The sequence below is a fragment of the Protopterus annectens genome, chromosome 11.part0 (genome assembly GCF_019279795.1).
Source record: "Protopterus annectens isolate FY-2018-M chromosome 11.part0, PAN1.0, whole genome shotgun sequence".
Taxonomy (NCBI): domain Eukaryota; kingdom Metazoa; phylum Chordata; order Ceratodontiformes; family Protopteridae; genus Protopterus; species Protopterus annectens.
The window spans coordinates 1,190,682,531-1,190,708,349 of record NC_056745.1 but is presented as its reverse complement, the minus strand read 5'-3'; the positions used below and the strand labels follow the sequence as shown (position 1 = coordinate 1,190,708,349).

The following is a 25,819-nucleotide window of genomic DNA, read 5'->3' as shown; positions in this document are numbered from 1 at the left end:
GTAAAACACTGTTGTGTTGGGCCTACAAAATGTAAAACAGCACCATCTGCTGGACAGTCACATAATTTAAAGTTTAGCTGACCTAAGCTTTAAGACTGGCTTCAATGAAACCATCTCATTCAAACCAGGATACCTAGCAGCTTCAAGAACTAGTTGCCTCACATCATATCACCCAAACAACTAGGGTTCATGAAAAATAGGCACGTATAGGATAATACGTTAACCATAGAAGCTATAACAAACATAATAGAAAATGACAAATCCCCCAAATACGCACTCTCTGTAGACTCCCAGAAAGCCTTTGACAGAGTCAGCTTACACTTTCTCTTCAAGATTCTGAAGCAATATGATTTCCTGATGAATACATACATGTGGTCAGAACCCTATATAATAAAGCGACTACCACGTTAAATATAAACAAAAAGAAATCAAACCCAATTCAAATAACCAATGGCATAAGGTAGGGATGCCCGCTTTCACCATATCTGTTCAACCTTTATTTAGAAGTACTTCTTCTGAAATTAAGTCAAACAACATTCCAACATTCTGTATATATTTCTAAGGTTCTAGTGAGATATACTGCTTTCACGGATTATTTAAATATTTACTTTGAGTTTCCCTCGACGGATTTAGAAAAGATTCTAAGCACCTTTGATAAGTTCCCATTATTCTCAAATTATGCTATCAATCCAAACAAATCAATAATTTATCCACTAAATCCCCTAAGTCACAAAGAATTCTTCATACCAGAAACAAAAATCTAAATAAATTATTCACTCAAATATCTAGGTATTACTTTCACTCACCCCCAACAGGAAGTAATTAAAAATAATCTTTATGAAACATGGTACAAAGTCCTGGAAGATCTCACAAAATGGAAAAACCTAAAACTTTCCCCACTTTCTAAGACAGCAGTTATAAAAATGAACATCCTCCCTAAAATTCTCTTTCATTTCTATGCCATTAATCAGAATATTCCTAACAGCTTTTTCTCAAAAATGGAAACTTTACTAGGTAAATGTATCTGGTACCCCAAGAATACTAGGATCAGTTACTCCAGACTCACCCTCCCCAAAGAGAAAAGAGGCATGGGCCTCCCTGACTTTCAAATGTACTATAAAATAACCAATGCAAGTCGTATCATACACACAATCAATTTTGAACCCTCAAATAAATGTCGGCACCCCCTTTAGATAAAAATCTACTACTTTCACATCAGTGATTCCAAACTGAACCCAAAAGCCATTCCTTTCCTCAATACTAAAACTCTTAAAGACTTTAAGATTCATCCTACATTACTGAAAAATACTATTTGTTTCCAAAAGCTCATAACATCCTTAAACTTAAAGAATTCCTTAATTATGGCTCAACCAATTCACTTAAATCCCAACTTCAGATTAAATAATAATATGTTAAATTTAGACAAATTTCCACTCATCAAGAACTGCCTAGTCAGTGATTTTTATAAGGTCAAGAATCTGTCATTTGATTCTGTCATAGCATTCTTAACTGTTAATAAAAAATATTATATAATTATGAAACAAATATTATATCTAATAACTGTTTTTACAGCTGAGGTTATAACAACACCATTAGAATTCCAATTCTGTCAACAATTAGCAGCTCTTCTTATGCTAAAGACCAAAATGTTATCAAATACTTATAATTTAGTATAGAAAATAAAGCACCAAGACACAATCCTTTACTCCAATTATTGGGAGAGCCAAAACAAGGAATTAACTGTTGACCAAAAGTTAGTGGCAATTGATTTAACTCTAAAACTATCCCCTTTCAAAAAAATTAATTTACACTCTGTTTATGATAAACAACAATGCTTACCACACACCATTCTTTTTGAATAAAATTAACCCCACTGTATCACCTCTTTGTCACACACACTCTAACTCTGTAGCCGATACCTTACACATATTCTGGTCCTGCAACAACATATACAAATTATGGTGCTCTTTGGGAGCACAACTCGAGAAAATGGGATACATGAAATCCACTCTTTCATGGGAAATGGCAAGTCTAAATATATTTCCCAACTCTTACAACTTTGAGTCCAGATATATCATTGTAACAATGTACGCTTTCCTCAAAACCTATATAACACTTAATTGGCTAGATAGAACCAAAACATGTTGGAAAGAGTTTAAAATCCTTGCTACTAAATATGTTCTTGCAAGCAAACTAGATACAATAAGTCAAAAGAAAATAAAATACATCCAGAAATATTGGAAAAGCCTTGTAGACATACTTAGTTAGACTCTTATCTTTCTACCATTTCTTTCTATATTCATTTAAAAGTTTCCTTTTCACCTCCATATACCAAATGCCTGAACTCTATCAGTTGAGGACTGTGAAGATCCATCCAATTTCCCCAGAAATATAAGTATTTTGTGTTTGAGCATACCTTTTGATTGTACTTGTTCATCTAATTTCTAATAATTTTTTTCTGTACGACATTCTTTACAAATGACAACTGAGTGTATATAATGTATATAGTTTAATAGGTAGGCCTAGACATATGGTTACATACGTTTTGTGTGAGAATTTAATAAATATATCACTACTTTTACAAAACAAGTGAACACCAAATACTCAAACCACACAAGAAACAAAAAAAAAAAAATGAATTAAAGCGAAGCTCTGTCTTGCCCAACCAAACCAAACACAAAAAAAAAACCTTTAAATTTATTTTTACGGGGGTCAAGGCGGCATTTGACGATCAGTGGCCTCTTCGAAGGTAAACTAAAGAAAAAAAACACACACACTCCATTAAAAACAAAAAAGGAAATGACATCTTCATTCATCACACAATAAAAATACAAATCACAAGAAAAATAGTAACAGTATAGTATAATATAAAAATACAAATATTGTAAGTGTATAGCTTAGCTCAAAATGTGTAAATAAACAAATGAAAATAAAGGTAAAAAAAAAACTGAAAAATAAAATAATAATAAAATAAATAATAATATAAATAAATTATTTTGTACTAAGTTAACTTGTTCCATATGTACTACCTCCTATGTCTATATATATAGGTTATTTCCTAAAGGTAAACATGGATATGCTGTGCAAACACAGGATAGTAATAGTAACACAGAGGACCAAGAGGGTCTTATAGAACCTTTAGTTACTTCTTACTCTATAAATTATAAAGGTTTCTTTATTACTTTTTTTACTGATAAAGAAGATTCCTGTTTTAAATGATAATAAATATATCGTTAAAATTATTGCTCTTAGGAAACAAAGGTCTACTATCTGTTTTTAACTACCTTTTGTATCCTTGTGAGCTCACTGACCACAGGGCAAAGTTACAATAAGTACCTTAATTTAAAACCCTAATGTTTTACAAGTTACTTGGTCGATGTTGTTTAAATTTACAAATCAAGTAACTGCCATTCTAGCTCCTATCCTCGCACGATAAAATAATGGATAAATGTGAAACATGTAATGGGTACTGACATTATAATTGACCCATGTAAAACTATGATTAAAATATAAACCTACTATACATCTTTGCATTTGTGCTTGTTTTTTTGTTTAAATGTTTTTTCTTACCTAATTTATACATACTTTTACGGTATCATGATTATTTTTTTATAAATTACTGTAAAGCCACATTTTTTTTTGCCTTTTTCTCTTAAAATTATTTGACCTCTACCATATCTTCATTAGAGTTTCTTTAAATTTTTTGAATGCTTCACTTTAAAAAGAAATAAGGTACCTAATTTTCAAAGAAGCAAGAGTTTGAAGATTAGAGTCATTTTTTTTCATTATAATAAAAGAGATCCTGTAAGTTTTTTACAAAATATAGGATAAAACTCAAAACTCAAATCATCTTCTTCACTTATAATTATAACTGTCACTACCTCACGTAAGGGTAGGTTGAGTCATTTTTGTAAATATTGTAATGAGGTTACAGTAGGTTTGATCAGGGATAGGATCTATGATTATCATGCATAACCCGGACCACGAAGAAGCTTTCTTTCATTTACATTATTTCCATTACAAGCCCATACATGTATGAAGCGCCTTTATCACGAATTTTAACAACAGTGACAACATCTGCATGTGTAATTATTGATTTGAAGGTAAAAACAACAATTTCCTTGTAATTTAAAAAAACATGGCAGTTAGCACCTGGTCACAGTTTTCCATATTAGGGCTGGGAGCAGGTTACCTTGGATGGTTTTCTCATTTTTATTTTTTAAAACACAGCACAGCTTAGTTAAGAATAGGCCTTTACAAATACATGGTTAGAGGCTTTAACAGGAACCTTAACCTTTTTAACCCTGTTAAAAAGGCAATATATAACCTTAAGTTAATTAGTATAATATCCCTCCTATATACACAAGGTAAAAACAGTGCAAAACTTTTTTATACATAATTATATTATGGATTAAATTATTAAATATATTAGATTTAAAATATTAATATTAGAGACAAGTTATCATAATAATTATTCTGTTTGTGATTATATAATTATGTATTTAAAATAAATTTAAAATTTATTTGTTGTGTTTTTTAAATTTTATTATATATTAGGTATTTATTAATTATTTTTTCCGTATTTATATATAATGACATATTTTTTTATTCATATGTTTAAGTTTACTTTTTAAATTTTAAGGGCTATTGGCTTGCATTATTTATTTTTTTTTGTTTGTTTGCATTGTTTTTTTTTATTTGGTTTTTTGTTTTTTTATTCATTTCTGAAGAGGCCACGGATTTTTTTAAATAAAACGCCCTGGATGTTTTTGGCTTTGTGTTTTTTAAATGTTTTACTTTGGTGACCTCTGTTTGGGCCTTTACACAAATACTGTTTTATATTAGTCTATGTGTATCTCTAACTGATGTACTAGCACTGCAATTCATATGTCTGATACTTTAAATTTCCTGTTTTTGATTGTATGTAACGTATTTTAGTTGAAAGACAGTTATCTTTCTATATTTGTTCTGTATATCGAAAAATATAATAAAAATTATATTGGGGGAAAAAAAAGAACTAGTTGCCAGTACAGTTCCCTGTATTCTAGGTGCGTTTCCCAAGGGCCACCCCTAGAATCAATGGGCAATGTTTCTGTTACACAAAAATAAAAATTAAAAAGTAAAAATTAGCTCCTGCACAGTTCAAAGTATGTTTATACAGAGAATTGTTACTGATATCACCAGGCACTTTGCTGACGTGAACATTCCAATTGCCTCCAAGTTCAAGGTAAATGGGAACAAAAATTTCAGAAAAAAAACACAAATCTAAAGGAAATGGTAGCAGTTCTCAAGGACATCCTACCTTTCAAGGAAACCTGGAAACCACGGACTCTATTGATAAAGACAGACAACATCACAGGGAAACATCAGGAAAAAAGAGGTCATTGTTCCCCTCTACTCGTCACTCATTAGACCCATTATAGAGTACAACGCCCCTTTTGGAATGCACCTCACAAGACATTTGCAGCAGCTGGAAAGGCCACAGAAGTACCTCACAAAGAGGATTACTGGCCTCAAACAAATGCCCTACACTGACCGCCTCAAAAAACTCCAGCTTTACTCCGTAGCATATCGCCTACTCCTAGGTGATCTCTGCCTAACATATAAAGCTATGTCAAACCCAGAGCTGTTGGACATGCTACACCTAAAGAAATCCCAATCCCTCCAAGCTACATGCTCTAGGAACCTAAACCTTGTCACCACAATAAACAGGACACGCTGGAGGGATAGATTCCTGTCCCAGAGACTTCCTATACTCTGGAACAAGCTACCCATCTATGTCAAGCAAAGCTCTTCATTGGCACTCTTCAATAAAATTCTTGATGAGTGGATGGGAAATAGGAAATACACCCCGGGGATCACTTCTGTGTCTCTGCTGGACAGTGGCACAGGAAAATAACTTTCTTGGGTGGCATAAGCTATGGTACCTTGCTGGCTAGGCTTACGTAGGCCCTTGGGCCGATAGCCTAGTACCTACCTATGAACCTATAAACAAGTGGGAGGCACATATTCTTACCTTGTATGCCAACTAACTGTGTCCATAAAGGACACACCACAGGACCCTGACCTTCATCTCCTAGCCCAATACCTGCCAGGGGAAATGCACTGTCTTGCAGAACACCTCAGCAGGTCTTGTATACAAATACATATGCCTTTCTTGGAGTGTGCCAGAAATGGACCTTTTTGCTTCAGATCAAAACTACCAGCAACAAAACTTTTGCACAGTGGCCAGACATTCAAGGGCCTGGAGGACAGATGCTTTTTCTTTTCGTTGGACAAGTCTGTTTCTTTATGAGCTCCCCTTATACCGCTCATCCCATGGGTACTACTGAAAGCCAGGGAGAAAGGACCAGGGATGATCCTAATTGCACCTTTTTGGCTGAGGCGATGCTGGTTCCCTCTTTTACACAGCTTGAGCAGGGAAAAACCAAGCCAGCTTCCTCAAAAGGTGGATCTTCTGACACAAAACAGGGTTCTTTCATGCACCTCAACCTCAGCACCTCGAGACTGACAGCATGGCTAATCTTTTAATTGCTTCTCAAGGGCTGTCTTTGGATAATGATGTAATAGACATTCTAAAATAAACCAGAAAATCATATGCCTCAAATTGGAAAAGATTTTCTATTTGGTGCCAACATTAGAATGTCTTCCCTACACAGGTAGAGATCAATCATGTGATTTATTTTCCTGTTTAACTTATTCAAATCTGAGCTCTTACTCATCTGTTAAAATCCACTCCTCTGCCATATCTGCCTGACTGCCTCTGCAATCTCTTCTTTTCTCTTAACCCCTTATGAAGCAATTCCTTGAGAGTTATTTACTTGAGGACTTCCAGAAGATATATGTTTCCTATATGGGATCTCAGTATCATGTTAGAAAAACTTGCTGTCCCACCTCTTGAGCCTGCTGCTACAGCTGACATTCGGTTTCTGTCCTGCAGAACAGCTTATTTAGTGGCTGTTAACTCATCTAAACTGCCTTCATAACTCTAAACACTTGTGCACTGAACCCATCCTCATTTTTCACCGGGTGGGTTTCTCTGAGGACTAACCCCTCTTTCACACAAAAGGTGGTTTCTGAATTTACTCTTAATCAGTCCATTCATTTCCCCTGCATTCTTTCCTCATCCATAAAATAGGGGAGAACATATCCTTCATTCACTTGATGTTCACAGGCAGTTGAAATAGTGTGTGGGACATAACCAAGGCAAATAGACAGTCCAAACAAGTTTTTGTAGTCTATGCTAGTAACAAGCTGGGAAATCCTTTCAGCAAACAAATCATCTCTAAGTGGATTCCAGACTGTACTGCGCCTTTGTTCCAAACTTCATGGAAATCAAATTCCACCTCATATCACTGCTCATTCAACCAGAGCTACTGCAACCATCAGTGCCTTTCTTAGAGGAGTTCCCATGAGGGAAATCTTAGAGGCTGCCACTTGGTCCTCTGTCCACACCTATACCAAATACTGTAACTTTCACATTTTCTCCAGACCCAGGGCTGAATTTCCTTCTGCAGTCTTACAGGGCATTCTTGCCTCTCCTTAAAATCTCCTTTTTCTTCCACCTTCCTACCTTTGGGGAATCCTTCCATGTGATTATTACTGCAACAGTGAAACACAAACAGTATAGTAAAGTTGTGTCTACTGACCATAAATGTACATGGCTGTGTGACTTCACTGTTGCAGTATGTTTTCCCTCTCTCCATTCACTCTCGTATGCTTTAGGTTATGGTGGGCATTCCCTTCCCAGTCTTTTCTTAATGACCCTCTCTTTTTCTCTCTCTCCTTCTCATTAGGTCTTTCGAATTCCTTTCCCTGCACAACAGGTAACTTGTTGGTGCCTTGTTCTCTGGGTCTGGAGCTTCTGTTGGGGGGGGGCTCCTTTTTCTAGGGTCAAAAAGACCTCTGACATGGCATTGGTTAACAACCCTTATACCCAGACATCCTGATTAAATCTGTGGTACTCAGGTCTGCCAAGGGCTATCCCAGCAAGGAGCACCCAAATGGTTATTACTTCAACAGTGAAGACACTCGGAACATCTATATTTATAGTAAGTAAACACAGCTGAACTTTTTCCTTCATATCCTTTTTGCTTCACAGTTACCACTTTCTCTTTTTTCTTGCCTTTACCACTTTCCACATTTTATCATACTTTTTATTCAATATTCTTCCCACCACTTTTTCTCTTCTAACACTGTAACAGCAAAAAAAAAAAAAAAAGATGCATTGATGACACAAATACCACTGGATTGACTAAATTCATTCCCTCTATTTCCTTTAATAATAAACAACACATCTCTGTTTATAGAATTTAATTGCAAATCTAGCCAAAAAATGGAAATATATCTCCCATAGCTTTTCCCATTTTCATAGGAATATATAAACCCCACCTAAGTATGTTAATTTCCCTAATATTTGACTAATATATAAACTTTCTTAAAATATGACAAATGAAATGTTTTCTGCCATGAAATGAAATGGTCTGTTATGGTTAGTACATAACTTTGCTTTTAATGCTCCTTGCTATCTTGCTTTAAATCTGATAAAAGATCATCATTATAGAAATTCTTAGCAGCAATTACAAGGAAGGTGAAAACATTCTTTTCCTCCTCCTTTTGAATAATTGTATATATACTAAATATTATATGAATAAAAATAAATCAAACTGTTGTTATTATTTAGAAAAAAGCAAAGTGTGATAAACTTCAAATTTTGACCAAAACTACTGCAATACTAGAAAGATATGAACATGGCATACTAAGTTATTAACAATGATGTTTTGTACAATTAATCTCTAAATGTATGACTGTCTTTTTCTGTTATGTAAACAAATTTCTGATGTTTTCATGCAATTTATGCTCTCATTTATGCCATATTTAAATAATGTAAATTGTTATTAAAATATTTAAATTCTTATTAAATCATTTATTATCTAATGTTCTCCTGTATTCTTTATTAACTGTTATGTTTTCATTAAATATCCTATTACAATTCTATGTATGTTAATTTACTATTCTATGTTTGTACATCTATTTTGTGATTAATTGTCATATCATTACTAGTCTATGTATGTATGTTTATTTATTATGTAAATCTTGTATAACTGCCTTCTGTTTATTATATAAAATGGAGCAATTCTCCGTGGGCCTCTGCTGAAAATGGGATTTGTGCTCAGTTGGACTTTCCCAGTAAACAAAAGCAATAAATAATTAAAAATTATGTCAGTCATATTCACGTGTTTGAATATCACTTTTACTTTCTGTGAGGTTGTAGTAATTTTGAAATATCTTTCATTCTCTCACATTTTAAAATATTTTAATACGTGCTGCTTGAGATAAGAAAAATCTACTGTCTAATATTGCATGATGTGATTTTCTGTAACGTGAAGTTGTTAGAAGTCTATTAATTACTGACAACTGTTAAGTGTGTCGTGTATTCATGTACAGAGTGGACAAAGAAAACAAGAAAGAAATCTTTGTTGTTTAGTGCAGTTGTAATGCTTTTCGATTTAAGTGTTTTTTCAATTATTTTCTTATGATGAAAATAGTTTGACTGTTTGTATTGTTTATGTGTACTATTTTGCTTCTTAGTTAATTGACAAAAATGTAATTTTTCTTTCATTTCCTTCTAGACGGTGTATGCTCTCATGGGAAGTGCAATACAGCCTTTATTGAATTCTGTCAGAGACTCTATAGAGGACATTCTTGTCACCATGCACCAGGAGGACTTTTCTGGGTATTATGATATTTAAGTGTTTAAAAATGTAGTATAAAATTGCAGAATGCATTAGAACAAAAAGTGTTACCGTTTATGAACATTACATCTGTTACTGCAGATTGAGTTAAGCGTAAAATGTATTTTGATTGTAAAGCTTTCTGTACATTTAAGACTGTTTTGTAGAACATGCTCAGCAGTGCTCTTAGTGGTTCATAGTAAATGAAGCTTGTTCAGCATGTGAATGTTAACCGTGCTTTGTATTTTGATGGAGGAATTGATATGTCTACCTTCTTTTACAGCTGGAGATTTCCCTTTGTATTAAACATCTTGCACCACTTAAGGAGACAGTACAGCAGAGTGTTTAAGGTGTCAACGAGTGAAGCTGGGAACCTGGATCTCAGTCACACCAGCTTCCACTCGTATACATTAACTGTGAACATGTCTTCCTTGTATTCCTGGGTTATTGCTCATAACAGGTCACCTGATTTAGAGGATTTACCTGGCTGATAATGTTGAATAATTTAAGTATGGTAATAAATGTAGTCCATGTCATCTCTTCAGCCAACAAAACTTGCAAGATGTCCTTCAAGATTCAGCTTTGCTTACCACTGTGCTACATTCCTCTAATTAGTGATAAGGCTTGTTCCTATAATTAGTGTATCCTCAACACACCTATATATAAGCTGAACCCAATTAAAAAGAAATAGCATTTTAAAGATATAACATAAAGTGCTCCTGTCTGTTTAGAGATTTAAGAGTATGTACTTCAAGTCATAGACTCGTTTGCAGTCCTGGGTTTGATTCCTGCAGCCTCCAGGAGGAAAAGTATCCTTATGTCTAGTGGGCTTTCTGGTTAACAAATGATTATTAATTTTATTCCTTTATCTTGTGTGTATTCACATCCATTTGTGAAACAACTACTACAGCAAATTATGCAGTGTTTGCCAAGTATTATTGAGCATGTTCAGTATTCTTTTGATGTTAAGATTTTTGAAAAAACATGTTTTCTGAGTTAAACTTTCTTTCTAGTAACTGTGAATCTATTTAACTAAATTTGGGAAGTTCAGACCATTTTGACTAGTCTAAAGTGGTGGAATAGACAAGAAGTTATTGTTAGGACTTGTTTGTTATACCAATGTATGCCAAAGAAAACTGTGTTCTAAGGAAAAATGTGAAATGCATGCCAAAATCAGCAAAAGCTTGCCTTGTACTCATTTGGCACCAGGATGCTAAATATAGCACCATTTTTATTGCTTTTGTTTTTGTACTGTAGAATACTGTACCTTTTCTGAAGTCTCATTTAAATTGTTTGGCATTCAGTATACTGGAGAGTGAGTCTTATTTTCTCCACTTTCGTTGTACTAAAGCAAAATGGTGTCTAGGGAGCAAAGAGACCTGTTGTGTTTTTAAGTCAGGACTTTTTATAAAGACTTCACTCCATGGGGTAGAGGATTAAATCCCTGACTGCATTGCAGTCGATCCAAGTTCGAATAGTGGTTCAGCCACTGCTAAGAGCTAACAGGGAAGGATGGGAGTGAGCGGCTACTGCTGGCTTGTCCATCCTGGGAGGAGGGAGATGGCTCTAGCTTGCCATATAGGAGATACTTAGTGGATCACTAGGTGTATACCCCTTGGAGCTCAAGTCTAATAAGTTTGCATTGCTGTGTGCAAGACAAGAGCCAAGGGTTCCTCTTAAAGGTCAGGTGAAGGCCATTTGGAAGAACTGCACTAGGAGATGTGGGTGCTGCACCAGGGGAGAGTGTAGGCCACCCATAGGGTCTGCTAAACTGGCCTGCTTTCTACCACCCAACTCTTGCTGCAAGCAGATAAGATCACTGAGGATTCCCTGGCAAGAATAAATGGGCCAGAGGTCTCTCGCCTGTCAGGCAATCCCTGGCTCCTGCTACCACAGAAAGAAAGGAACGATTGGATTTAATTAGAGGTGTAATCAGGCGTGATCCTGGCAGGCAGGGATGCAAAAACCCAAAAAACAGACTTTCTATAAAGGCTGTGAAAAACAGGAAGGAGAGTTGTCAACATATGTTTCTCTATAAAATAGATAAAAAGCAAACAAATAACAGCTCCCAGCAGAGTAAACACCTCTCGGCTTACGAATATGGATAAACTGCAAAGATTAAATAAACAACCAGAGGTGACCATAGAACCATTCAAACACCAGATTATTCTTATCTCCAAAATCCTTCAACTATAAATGATAAATGAACGCAAAAACTGCTGAACACGAAAAGTTTTTTGTATAAAATAAAACAGATTGTTTTATTAAAGCATGCTACAGGTAAGCGCTTTCACATAAGCTTCATCAGACCATTAAAATTCGAAAACATCTTCAATTAAAGCATTTTATACGAATCAGTTACATGTTGTACAATTTAATTAAAGACAAGACAAGGATAAGCTTACGTCATATTTTATTTGGGTAGTTAGTTTTAGCAATGGATATAAATAATGAGCTCACTAACTTGTGTATTTTGATATTTCATTTATTTGCACTCCAATGAATAATGTGGTATTTCTTGTTTTAGTTGAAAGTATTTTTAGTTGAGTTGTGATCGGCTTCGGCCGTGGTTAGGAGAGATGTGATGTGTTATTAAATTTAGTGAGACATTTTAGCTCACCTCAAATCAGGATACAACTTTAAATGTTTTATTGCATTTAATTAAATTGTATAACGTGACAGATTCGTATAAAATGCTTTAATTGAAGATGTTTTCGAATTTTAACGGTCTGATGAAGCTTATGTGAAAGCGCTTACCTGTAGCATGCTTAACAATCCGTTTTATTTTATATAAAAAACTTTTCGTGTTCATCAGTTTTTGCATTCATTTATCGTTTATAGTTGAAGGAGATAAGAATAATCCGGCATTTGAATGGTTCTATGGTCACCTTTCTGGTTGTTTATTTAATCTTTGCAGTTTATCCATATGTTTCTCTATCCCTAGGAGATCTAAGTACCTTTTCTGAGATTTGGAGATATCATTGGATCTTCACTTAAAATGTTGCCTCATCAAGTTAAGCATCTCTCCAAAGTAGATTATTCTCATTGTCTAAATCTTAACCTATCTCTGATAAAGCTGCTGGTCTTTAGACAGAATCTGTCTGCTGTGTGCAGACTTGTTTATTCTTCTGTGGACAACAGAGACCTCAAAAATACTGTCAAACATGTTATTCAGGGTCAGTAGATTACATGACATTTTTAAATCCAAATAGTTGATAACTAAAGCAATAAAATAAGTTCCTACCCTGGGCATTTATGGTTCTTAGAAGTCACCTAGAAGGGATCAGTAGATTGTTGGACTTTTGAGTAATTGCATTTTTAAGTGAATAAAGAAATTGATGAGTACTGCTGCAGCAAAGATCATTCTACTCTAACATTTGCTGTTGTCATGAGTTTGCTCATGTGAACTGAATGTTCCTGTTGTAAAATGTTGTCGATAAAAAATAGATTGAGACTGTATTTTACAGAACTGATCAGCAATAATAAAATTATATACATATTTCTCTTGTATAAATCTGTCTTTTGAATGACATTTATTTAAATAATTTTCACATTTATGGAATGAGGAAACAAAGGGATACAGCTTGGAAAAAAGTAAGACGTAACTATCCATTATGTTGTCATATGATCTCAATGTATATATAGTTACACATCTTTATTAGGCTTATGCATAGCATTCAAATAACATTTGTTTCTGCTATCAAAAATTAAAAAAAGACTTTGTGTAAAGGCATTTTCATATTTCCTAGAGTGTTTGTGGTTCTTATTTTGAGGGGCTTTTTGATTTGGCATGTGGGTGGAATGTCCTTACTGAGAGCTTTCTTATGGTAGGTTCATAAGTTCTTTTGATATTAAGCATGCACTTCTGGGGACATACAAATTACCTTAGCTGAACCATAGCTTCAAATCACTGCACTTCACTTGAACAATGTGCCCAGCCCAGTGCTCCTGTAAGTTTCTTCTAGTCTCTCACATATTTTGCATATTAACTTGCTGCATTAAAAAGTTCCCATTTTTACCTAAAAACTGAGACCTTCTTATGGCAGTGTTGTTTCACATCCATACACCACAAAAGTTACATTGTTTTCTTAGAAATGTTGTGGAAGCCTGTACGTTGTGCCAGCACTTAAAACCTTCTAGATGACAGTTGCTATTTTCTGATTACTCATGAGTTCACAGCAAAGAAGAGGTTTAGTAACAGTAGGCAAGTAGTTGAGAAGGCAAAGATATGGGAACAGGCTTCATCCAAAGCATAAGCCTTCTGCTAAGCAACTGCTGCTGTGGTATCTTTCAAGTCCACACTAATGTTAAACTTCCCACATAGGTGGCAGCTGAACTCACTCATTATCTGGTATAGGTGCCAGTGAGAGCAGAGAGAAACCATCTTGACACTTGTTTTGTGGAACAAGATGGGGGGCAGGTGCCATTGTGCCCATGTTTTAAGCATGTGGATGTCCATCTGTCTCTCATTAACTAGACTGTTGAGCCCTTTGGGCATGTCTACAACATCAGACACACCTAAATCTGTTCTTTTTTGTCTTCCCATGAGCTTATGCTAGCTCACTGCATGGGGTTAAGATAGTCTTGCTGATCCTTTGGTTGTTTCTGTGGCATTATTCATACACCTTTTGTTAGAGGCAAGGTGGGAAAGGACCAGCTAGATTAAAGAGCACATAATACAGTGCATTGCTTGATGGCAGTTCTAGGTCTGGTGAATCCTTCCTGTCTAACAAACATTGTCCAAATTTGGTGTGCCAAACTGACACCAGCTACAGTGGCATCCTGATTCAGCAAATATATGGGGAAAAAAGCTACAGGGAGCTTCATCATCTGAGTCATCTTACTTAATATAACCTACTTTGATGTCACAGAACCTCAGATTAGTTTATAGATTGACTAAATGATGCCTCAGTTAATTTTTTAAATGTTGCATCGATTCTTATATGTACTTCCTGTCTTGCTACAGAGTGATTTGGAGTGCATCACTGCCATTCAGAGAGCTAAGCAAGCAAAGGCATTCTCCATCCCCTCCAAGTCCTCCTGGATGTGGGGGCACCACATGGGTCCAAGGTCCTTTCCTCTGAGACAGAAAGGAGTAATAATTTTGATTTCAAACTTTTTCAGATGTCTCTTAATCTGGAGGTTTTCTCTGGTTCATGGAGCCTTCTGTTGACTGATTGGAAGTTCCCTTGGGTCAGCCTACAGAAATACTAAAACAGTATTTATAAAAGAAGACTGCTATATTTGCAGTCTAAAAGCATCCAGATCATGGCCCATTTGCTCCCAGTAAGGTGGTCTTTCTTTTTGTTTATTACATAAGGTTAAAACTGAGCTGCTAGCAAACTTCATCAGTAGTCTTGCTGTTGTTTCTATCTATCTTCACTTATAAACTTTGTGACTGTAGGCATGTTGTTTAACAAGACAATATAACACTGGTCTCCACAGGAAAGAGGCATTTGTGCCTGAGAAGGTTACCTGGTTGACAGATTATTTAAAAAAGTCCCTTATATTGTAATCAAGTATGCTTTGTCAGCATCCTAATGCCAACCCTGAGTCATTTCCTCTGTCAGTCTTAGTGGCCCTACTGTGTTGTGATGGTACCCAGGGATAGAGGTTAAAGCCCCAGACGAGACTTATAAAATGGTGTTTTCTTTTGTCATGATTGGGTTGGGAGGGTGGCCTAATGGTTAAGGTGTTTGCCTTACAAACACAAGGTGCAAGGTTCAAGTCTCACAAGGGGTAATTGGCTAAGCTTAAAATGGCTCGCAAGAGCAGTTAGCTTAGTACTAATCTATGAACCTATGAACCCATGATAAGCCTTAGAATGCAGAACTATCTGTCTCGTCTCTTTCATTTTCAGTCCCCCTGCTTCAGACTTCACACAAGCTCCCTAAACTTCCTGATTTCAAGGTCTAGAATTGTTTGGAGAAGACTGTTAACACAGCTTTCCAAATGAAAAGCTGTGTTTGACTGAACTGATGTAGTGGATAATGGTTGCAGCAGAAGGTGTTTATTTCTGTAGGATAGCTTGTTTGTGAACATTCTCATCCATTCTTCTGAGCATATCACTAGGGTATTTTGGCTCCACCTTTCATGGAGGCCTTTGTTTTGGGAACCCCTTAAAGGAGGGCATTGAGGAGGTGAAGAAGATGAAAAAGACGTCTGTCATGCACAGTCTTCCTGGTCTTTTGTCTTCTGGAAAAATGTCCCATGCTTCTAAGAGAAGAAGGAAGCCTTCAGAGAAACAGAGAAGGCCACACTAAGTAACAGGCAGTATTGCTTTCTTCACCAACATTGGTAGAGTCATCTTAGAAGCATACTTTGCAAGTGGCAGCTCAGCAGTATTCATATCAGCCGGCACCACTAGTGGGCAGCTAATTCTGTGGGTTGCCTTGGCCAAAAGCTGTCAACTATCAATGTGAACAAGAGGGTCTTAGAAAGGTGTGATAAAAGATCATCCTTATCAAGATCTCCTATGATAGACTGATGTCAAAAGAGCTTTTTATCATGCTTTGGTACCTTAATCTAATGGGTGCTTTGAAACCTGTGCTGTTCTCAAAACTGTGAACTGGGTTTTAATATCACCATCTTCAGGTTAAGAAAAAAAAATGAATGGAGTTTAGACCATCTTATACGTTACTGAGATCAGAAAACACATCAAGTGTGTCAAGCTCACACATTCTCGAAGGTGATCCTCCACTGCCTGATACCATTGTTACATCTGGGTGTGTAGAAGATGTCACTGGATATGATGAACATGTGGCATACATTAGTAAGAGAAACTCAGGATGTTTCTTGCACTGTTGCATTTTCAGTATATGATTCTCCTGTTTAGCTCTTCTCTCAGAGTGTTTGAGGTTTTACCAAAGTGAGGCCTGTGGTGACAAAATCAGTGCAGTAGAGGGGCCCTCTAGTCTTACCATACCTTTATAATTGTGGTCCCCTAATGAGACTGTCATTTCAGAGAAGTCTGTTTTGCTCCTAGGGCCTTGTCATTCCTTTCTTCTTAAGCAGCTCAGAAGATCTAGACTTTGGCCACGTGAGAAAGAACACAAAGAAAAGTGGCTTACTTTTCACTGCTTGGCAGTTGCTACCTTCATACTGGTGTGTCTCTGTATGAGGGTGCCTCATTGGGTGATGTGTTATCAGTGGTTGCGGAGTGCAGACATTTTTTCTTGAGTAGAGCACTGTGGATGATACTCTGGTTTTGAGACATTAGAATGCAGTTCTTCCCGAATTCTGCTGTCTTCAACAGGGCAGTAGAGAGTTCATCTTTTACGTATTCTTCCTGGATTGGAAGGAAATGTTACTGTATACCCCTTGCCAGGACTCATACTAATCACATCAGTGTATCACTGAAGGGCTTGTTTTTAGTCATTGTATGTTTTGGTCTTATAAGCATTTATTCTAGTGAATGTGCTGGGTCATCCCAGTTGAATGGCAAGGTGACTACCTCCATTTGAGAACTTTGGATTTCCAGTAGCTCCCCTTATTCCACAAGATCTCTTCATTAAGATAAGTGAGCTAGAAGCCAGTGTTAACTTTAAATGTGTGCACAAATGTAATCAAGTGGAAGTAGTTCCCCATCTTGACTGAGATCCATTTTCTCCTCTATCAATGATCTTACAAACTGTTTGGTCTATCTTTGGCTTCTGCTTCTGTTTGACTTAAGTCTCAGTTATTCCACAGTCATATATTGCATCACGTCATCAATGAAGGTAGAACCCTGTCCCATGATGAGCTAGTTAATTATCTTTTGAAAGGCATCCTTGTTTTCCAGTGAAGAATCACTCTTCTCCTTGGGAGCTAGATTTTTTTATTTGTAATCTCAGCCCTCCACACCTGTGCCAAATGGTTAGCAGAACTTAATCTCTTCTAGTAGAAGATGTTTTTCATGGCCATTTCATCCACCAGGCAGACATGTATTCCACAGTATCAGTTATAGAGAAGTATACCATGTGTTTCACAAAGACTAACTGACTTTCTTTTAGAACTTTTTTTTTCTTTGAAAGTAAGTTACAGAACTAACACTCATCCAGTCAATTCACATTCCTTTCTACATCCTGTGAGAAAAGTCTATGAGTAGGTATTGCATATCTTAGATGTGTATTTTATCTATTGCTTTACTTGCACAGGGTGCATGTTTTAAGGAAGATGGACCAGTAGTTTCTCTTTTTTGTTTCCTCTGAGGAGGATGTTGCATTTAACTAAGAATGAAACTGCACTCTCTGGAAGCACTCCTCATCTTGGAAGATGCTAACATCTGTACAGTAACTGAGAAATGGTTCAAGTCTGCAGAGAGCTCCCCGGCCATGCAAGTCTACAATGCCTTCCACACGATCAGACCTCAAAATGAGTGTAAAAGAACCAAAAGTAGGTGGAGATGTATCCATCTTCATTAAAGCCAAGTACACATCGAGATTGGTCAAACAGTATGACTCTCTTGAGCTACTCCATGTCGCATTAACTACAGGCAAAATACCCTAACATGTCATTACTAGCTATAGGTCCCCACCATGAACCAAGAACAGCACACCATCTACCTACGGTTACTGGAGTCAATCACCATGTAGCCTAACACCTTAGTCATGGGAGAGTTCAACTAACCTTCCACTGACTGGGTGACATGTATGAGCATGAACATGCTCACCCACAGGTTCCTAGACTTTGTCAATACAAATGCTCTGGAACAGATAGTCTGCAACCACAAGGGGCTCAAATGTCCTAGACAATAGTACACACCAACATGGAGGGGGGTCACTGCACTCTCCCCCTGTGGGATGCCCTACCTGGTAAGGTCAGACCATAAACCAGTCTCCTTCGAAGTAACTATTGAACTTGTCACCAACACAGGAGCAAAAAAAAAAAAAAACTTTTCCAAAGCAAACTACAGCTTACTAAGCGATGGTATAAAAAGATTTATACCCCAGCAATCACAGACAATGACTCCTATGTAGAGATGTACACAAATGCCCTGTACAAACACGTAAGCAACTACATTGACTTGGCTGTACCTGACCGGATTAAAACCAGGCCCTGCCGAAAGAGCAAGCCACCCTAATGGATCTTAAGTATAAACAGGTTATATAACAAAAGGAATAAACTGTTGTGTAAGAACAAGAGGGAAATGACTCAGTAAAGGAAAAATTCCCTCCACAGCTTGAACAAACAAATGAGAAATCTTGTAAAGTAATCTAAAGCTAATTATGAAGCTAAAATAGCATCCCTAGCTAAGGATAATCATGAGGCATTCTTTAACTATGTCCAAAATCTAAAAAAGAATGCCCAGCTGTATGCCGAACTGGTTGTATATGGTATCACTCATACTATACTGGAGGAAGCTGCCAACCTGCTAGCTGACAGATTTGGCTCAAACTTCACCCCCCCCCCATCCCCATTAGCCATACCCCAAAGCATAGCTGGCACCAGTCCTCTGCCTAGTATCTCTAGAGATCCGGTCATATCTGCACTCTCCAACGATACAAACATGGCTTCAATGGGACCAGATAACATCCCAGGTTACTTATTAAGCAATCTAAAACAGGACCTAGCTGACCCACTTGGCATTCTCTTTAACCATAGCCTGCAAACTGGCTTTGTTCCAGCAGAGTGGAGAACAGCAACAGTTATCCTCTTGCACAAATTGGGGCCATCAACCGACGCTGGGAACTATAGACCCATAAGTCTAACCAGCCTCATCTGTAAGGCCATGGAAAGAATCATCATGTACCTTATCAAGAAGGACATAGGTGACCTTCAGACTCTAGACCTCATCCAGTTTAGCTTCATTAGGGGTAGATCATGCTTATTAAACCTAGTAGACTTCTTCAAGAAAGTCACCAAAACCTTGGATGAAGGTAAGACAGTGCATACGGTCTATCTTGACCTAACCAAGGCTTTTGACACAATCCCTCACTCAGGTGTCATTGAGAATCTCTCCCAGCTGAGGATTAACCCTTATGTCACTAGATTGGTAGCTCATTGGCTCACCAACAGAACACACATTTTCAAAGTTGGTGACTACACCTCTGCCAGTAGAGTTGTCACTACTGGCGTACCTCATCATGGATTAGTGCCGGGCTCTTTCCTGTCTGGAATCTATTTCTCAGAATTCCAGGCTAAAGTAGATGGCTTTTGGCTTGTCAAGTTCACTGATGATTGCAAATTGGGTGTAATCACTGAGTCCCCCCCATTGATGTTAAGGTATTACAGGAAAGGCTAACACAGACAGATGACTGGAGTCAAAGCCACAGTCTAAAACTAAACACAAAAAAGTGCATTATTATCCGCTTTGGCAAAGCGGAATTCCCTGCTAATTACAATATTGACAGCAACCCCCTAACTTCAAACCCAGTGGTGCAAGATCATGGGAACACAGTTAGATAGAAATCTGAACTTCGAGCACCAAGTTTCCACAGTGGTAAGGAAAGCATTCTACGTTGCACATCTCATAAGTAAGTGCATCACATCCAGGTCTAAGGATGTTATAACTCCACTGTACTCGACCCTCATCAGACCATTAGTAGAATACAGTGCTCCCTTCTGCATGTACCTCACCAGACACCTGCAACAGCTAGAGAGACCACAGAGGTTTGTCACCAAGAAAATATTTGGCCTCCAAACCATGACTTATGTGAGTAGACTGAAAGCCCTGTCACTGTACTCTGTATCATGTTGGTTGCTGAGAGGCAACTTGCACCTGGCCTATGGTGCAGTCTTTGACCCTGCCCTGATGTAAATGTTGCACATGCGCAAGTCAAATGGCACAATGGTCACTCGCTCTAGGGATCTTAACCTAGCCTGTGACATTTGCTGGAGAGAGATGTATAGAGGTTGCTGTTACTCTGGAATAAACTTCCGATTCATGTAAAGCAGAGCTCCTCACTGACCTTATTCAAGTGCACTCTGGATAAATGGATGGGGTAGTTGGTGTTCTTCGTAGAATCACTCTGTGAATTATGTCCATCTAACCAAGGACAATTGAGGCAACTCAGGATTAACATGGCTAGGCTTGTAAGGGGTCTAGGGCTGCTAGCCTAGTAACCCCATATAAACCCACGAACCAAACAAATTATGTTGTAGTTGCTTTCTTTTATGCCATTTTTTAGCCGGTTGTATTAGTCATTGCCACTGAGTCTCATTTTACCAAGGATGTGGCTGCTTCCACTTGTTGCTTCAAAAAGGAAACCACTGTATTCTTTTCACTATGACTATAGTGTCTTTGTTATGTACCCTCATTAAGCACTGCAGTTAAGATGTCCAGTTCAGAAGAAGAGCTTCCCGTGACACATCTCTTCTGCAGGATTCTGCCTTCTGATGCTCAGTTCTTCATATAGTTTTTGACTCCTGCCTTCCTCGTTTTATGAAATCATGGTTTTCTCATTTTAGGGTGTGTGTGTGTGTTGCCTGATGCTGTTCCTAGGTGTAAAACTACATCTTAGTGTATTTTTGAAATAAGATACAACAGATTTGATTACTACTCGCATCAGTTGCTGTTTAAGAAGACCCTCATTATCCTTGTGCTTGACGATCCTCCTTTTTGCTTCTGGCAGTGTTCATGCCATGAGTATTTAATCTTTATAATTTTATATGTTTGATTAAATTATTTTTCTTGTAACTGATGACTCCCTCATGTTCGCCAAACTTAAGGAATGGAGAGCGTGAGCCTGTTGCCTTGGTTTATTCTGGTCCAGAGCTGATGCAGCATGCATCAGCACAGGACACAAACACTCCTAATTGTGAAAGCTTGATATCAAAAAAGAACTTGTCAAACCAGCCTAATGGTAGAGTGGTAGGGTATGCTGGTCTATATTATATTCTCGAAAGCCAACAGTGTTGAATCTGACATTGTCGACACGAGAATATCAAACACCAGAATCTCAAGCGTGTAAACGGAAATCTCCATAAGGGGAGATTTCTGTTTACTGCAAAGTAGTGCGGTCTCGGAGTTAGTATATTTAAATAGCGGGGGTGTGAGGGCACAGACCCCATGTGGGGGGTGCAGGGGGGGTTGCCCCCCTGCTTAAACCCGTTAGGGTACTTTTTTCTCTTTTTTTGTCTTTTTAGAAGGTTGATGGTTGAAGACATCGACCATATGGTGTTGACCATATGTTGTTCGATGTTTTCAAACGTCAATCTTATAATATAGACCCGGGTATGCTTGTGTGCTGGTGGCAACCTGAGTCTAGGAATGGGCTTTGGGAACTGGGGTTTTGCAAGGAGTGAACAAGTTGAGTTTTCCCTCACCTTCATGAGGTGGATTTGATGTGGAAATCCCCTTGATGGAAGCTGAAGGGCTTATCTGTATCTTACAATCCGTCAAAAGGTATGGATGCAAGGTGCATTTAGAAATATGCACTCTTGTGCCACTGCATGGCACCTCACAAAAAGATGAAAGTTATGCATTTTCCTGGTGTGCACCCCCAATTAGATTGTGACAGCTGATAAAGGAGTGAAGTAATGACTAGATATCTGAGAGTTTTTGGTGGGTGACGTGATAGAGGCTATTGTAGACCAGAAAGCCAGGTGAAGAGGGGCGTAGGCATGTGATCTCTTTCAAGAATAATTTATTTATAAAGATCACCTCTTGCAAAAATACTGTACTAAAAATTGCCATGTGTGAGGCATCTGTGAGGGATGGGCAATACCTGCTGCACATCTACTGCAGATGGCTCTCTTCCTCCCAAAGATTAGCCTGTATGGTAAGTGATTGTTTATGCTGTTTCATTAATGAGGTTCTTGGCATTTTAAATATGCATAATGAATTTATATGTAGTCCAGGAAAATGTTTTCATCCAGAATTTATTTTCAAAGCTTTATGTTTTATGCTTCAAATCTAATTTTTTTTTTTTTTGGGGACAGGCCTTTATCTAACACTGGAAAACCAGATGTGCCGTGCTCACTTTATATGAAGGAACTGGAAGGATTTATAGCCAGAGTAATGACAGACTATTTCAGACATTTTGAGTGTGTGAATTTTGTATATGACAACACAGAAATTATTGCACAAAGAGCCATTGACGTGTTTATTCGCAATGCTAGCCTCTTGAGACCACTTGGTGAAGGAGGGAAAATGAGACTGGCAGCTGATTTTGCTCAAGTAAGTTTTGAAGACATATGCATCTGTGATTTGATCAACATATACTTTATCTAATTTTTTAATGTATATACATGCATACTACTTAGTACAAAAATGGTCAAAAACAAACTATATGAAAATAACAAAGCAACGAGCCAAAGCAGTATGTCTGAAAACTTTAATAATGATAAACACTTTTATCTTACTAAAATTGTAAAACTTCTTCAGATTAAAAACTCACGCCAAGTATAGTAATGTATAATCCTTGCGCAATTAACTAGTAAACCAATCACAACACAAAGATATTCGCATGTGATTTCAGCACCGTCCCACATTAAAATAAGCCGTTCACAAAGTACAAAATCCCTCCCCTTCCACCTTCCATTCATAAAAATCAAAACCCACAATTCTTCCACATAATAAATAAAACATTATAACATATACCAATAAAGTATGTAAATATGTATGTGTGTATATATATATATATATATATATATATATATATATATATATATAAAATATATAATGACAAATTAATTCACCTCCTTTCCACTCTATACTTGAACATCATTTCAGATGCAATGGGGGCAGACGAATTAGTTTCTGGTAATGAACCTTTGGGTATGGATTGTTTTTCACTTCGCATTATACCTAATAGCAGTCAAGACTTTAATATTTACAATTTTTCAAGTACAGATGTGAACAGTGAAGCAGCAGATTTTTTTTTCCAAAGGGGTATCTTTTGTACCAAACAGAAATGATAATTTAACTAATGTGTTAATTGACTTGAAGTTAATTCTATGTAAGATTAATTTGTCTATCACATTTAATGATAATACTGTGCATGAGCAGCATTTAGGATACCTAGTACCTTCAGTCCCCCTTTACATCATACTTTAAACTTGTTTGAGAGAATGTGTCAGATCGATTTAAGAGGAACCTTAGGGAAATATAAAAATGTTGGTGACTCCAGTGTATCTAATGAACAATTGCAGCTAATTAAATTTCTTGTGGGGCAGAATGTTAGGGAGGGATTTGGTTTTAATAGATATTTGTGATTATAAGAACAGAATGTTGAAAATATTGGAAAGTGGTTCTGATCAATAGGTTAGTAAAATGAGCTTAATGTTGTTTACTCTAAAATACATGTGCAAATTAGGGATTTTTGAATAGAAGGAAGAGTAGATTTACAGACATTTACATTTTTGCAGATATTTGCACTAAAGGTACCTCAAATGTTTGGTATACCCAAGATGCACAAAAAAATGGGTGACCTGCCTATGTGGCCTATAGTACATGGGAGGTTTCCCTTCACTAGTATGGCTGCATAATTTTTGGATAGAAAATTAAAAGTTTTATTGCAGGATGAACATTTTTTGTGTAGGGATTTGTGGCATTTTTTTTACAAAATATGTATGATCTTACCCTTGAATGGAAATATGTATTTTTAACTATTGACGTTAAAGATCTTTATTTGGTCATCCCACATGATTTGGGGTTAGCCTGCTTTGCTGGCTTTTTGGGAAGGAAAGGGATTTTGCAGGTGGATGTTAACCTTTACAGTATGAAGAAATGATGTTGATGATCTTAAAAATTTTTGACGATAATGTTTACTTACAGAAAGAGGGTGTTGCGATGGGCTGCCCTGAGGTTCCCTATTTGCGAATATCATAATGTTGGAATGGGAATTTATGTACATTCATAACAGTAGTTTTAGTGGAAAATGTGGATTATATCTCCATTATTTGGATGATATTTTTATCATATAGAGGGGTTGAAAGAACAGTATTCAGGAATTTGTGGATTACATTAATGGGACTACTAATTTTCTTTAATTTACATATGAAAGTAATGAAATTAGTTTACCTTATTTGGATGTATTATTAAGCAAAGATATTGTTAATGGGATATATTATTCCCGTATTTATAAGAAACCGACTTATTCCTACATATTTTTCCAGCTCACACCCATATTTGCAGAAAAAAATCTGTGGTGAAGGGGCAACTGGTAAGGGCAGCAAGGATGACTTTTTTTATGGCTACATTTTGAGGAGGAATTTGATAAGTTAAAATTAATGTTCCTCAACAGGGGTTATCAGGAATCTTTTATCAACAAAATGATATAGGAAGTAAAAACGAAAAGGTTAAATGGAATTTTTAAGCCCTTATTCATGGACTGGACAATGTTAATTTGTCTATAGGGGAGAGTAGGACTGAGGAATATAAAAAAAAATCCTTTGTTGTTACCTTCTGTAATGAAAGTAATTTCATTAAGTCAGTGTTGTATAAAAATTGGTACATATTGTTGGAGGACAGAGCAGTCAAGAACAAAGTTGGGGAACATCTGCTAGTTGTTTATAGGAAAGGGTTGTCCCTTAAGACTATGTTTGAAATTAAAAAAACAAGGTAGAGTTAACAACCCGGATATGTGGAAATGTGGCTGGTGTCAATATTGTAGGTCTATACTGGATGGCCTGAATTATACAATCAGGAGTAGGGTTTTTCAACATAAGGGTAGGTTTAATTGTGAGAGCATGACTGTGGTTTGTGTTGCGCTGTGTCAATTATACAAGTGTTTTTATATAGGAAAGGTGAAGAGAAAACTCTTTTATGAGCATCTTTATGATGTAAAGAAGGGGAAGGTTACTAATGTGCTGTTAAAACATATTAACGTATTTCTTGATATTTTTTTTTTTAAATTTACTATTATTGAGAAACTACAATAGACGAGGGGGGGGGCATTGGAGACAAGAGAGGTATACTGGCAGATTTTTCATGTGTATGTATGGCCAGGGTTAAATGAGCAAGTGATGATTTTACCTATGTTGAAGTATGGAGTGGAAAAGAGGTGAATTAATTTGTCATTAAAAAAAAAATATATATATATATATATATATATATATATATATAATGTATGTATATATATATATATATATATGTATATATATAAATATTTACATAACATACATTTTTTCTGTATGCTATGTAATGTTTTATTTATTATGTG

The 25,819-nt window shown here is 36.7% G+C and overlaps 1 protein-coding gene across 1 annotated transcript in view; it reads left to right on the top strand.

The window, feature by feature from the left end:
- The window catches only part of COG5 (component of oligomeric golgi complex 5), a 3,265,454-nt gene that overhangs the window by 2,989,263 nt on the left and 250,372 nt on the right, over positions 1-25,819 (top strand). Inside the window, exons 17-18 of the mRNA XM_044088540.1 lie at positions 9,633-9,736; positions 22,596-22,833. Of these exons, the coding sequence (XP_043944475.1) occupies positions 9,633-9,736; positions 22,596-22,833 (342 nt within the window). The remainder of the gene's footprint in view (positions 1-9,632; positions 9,737-22,595; positions 22,834-25,819) is intronic.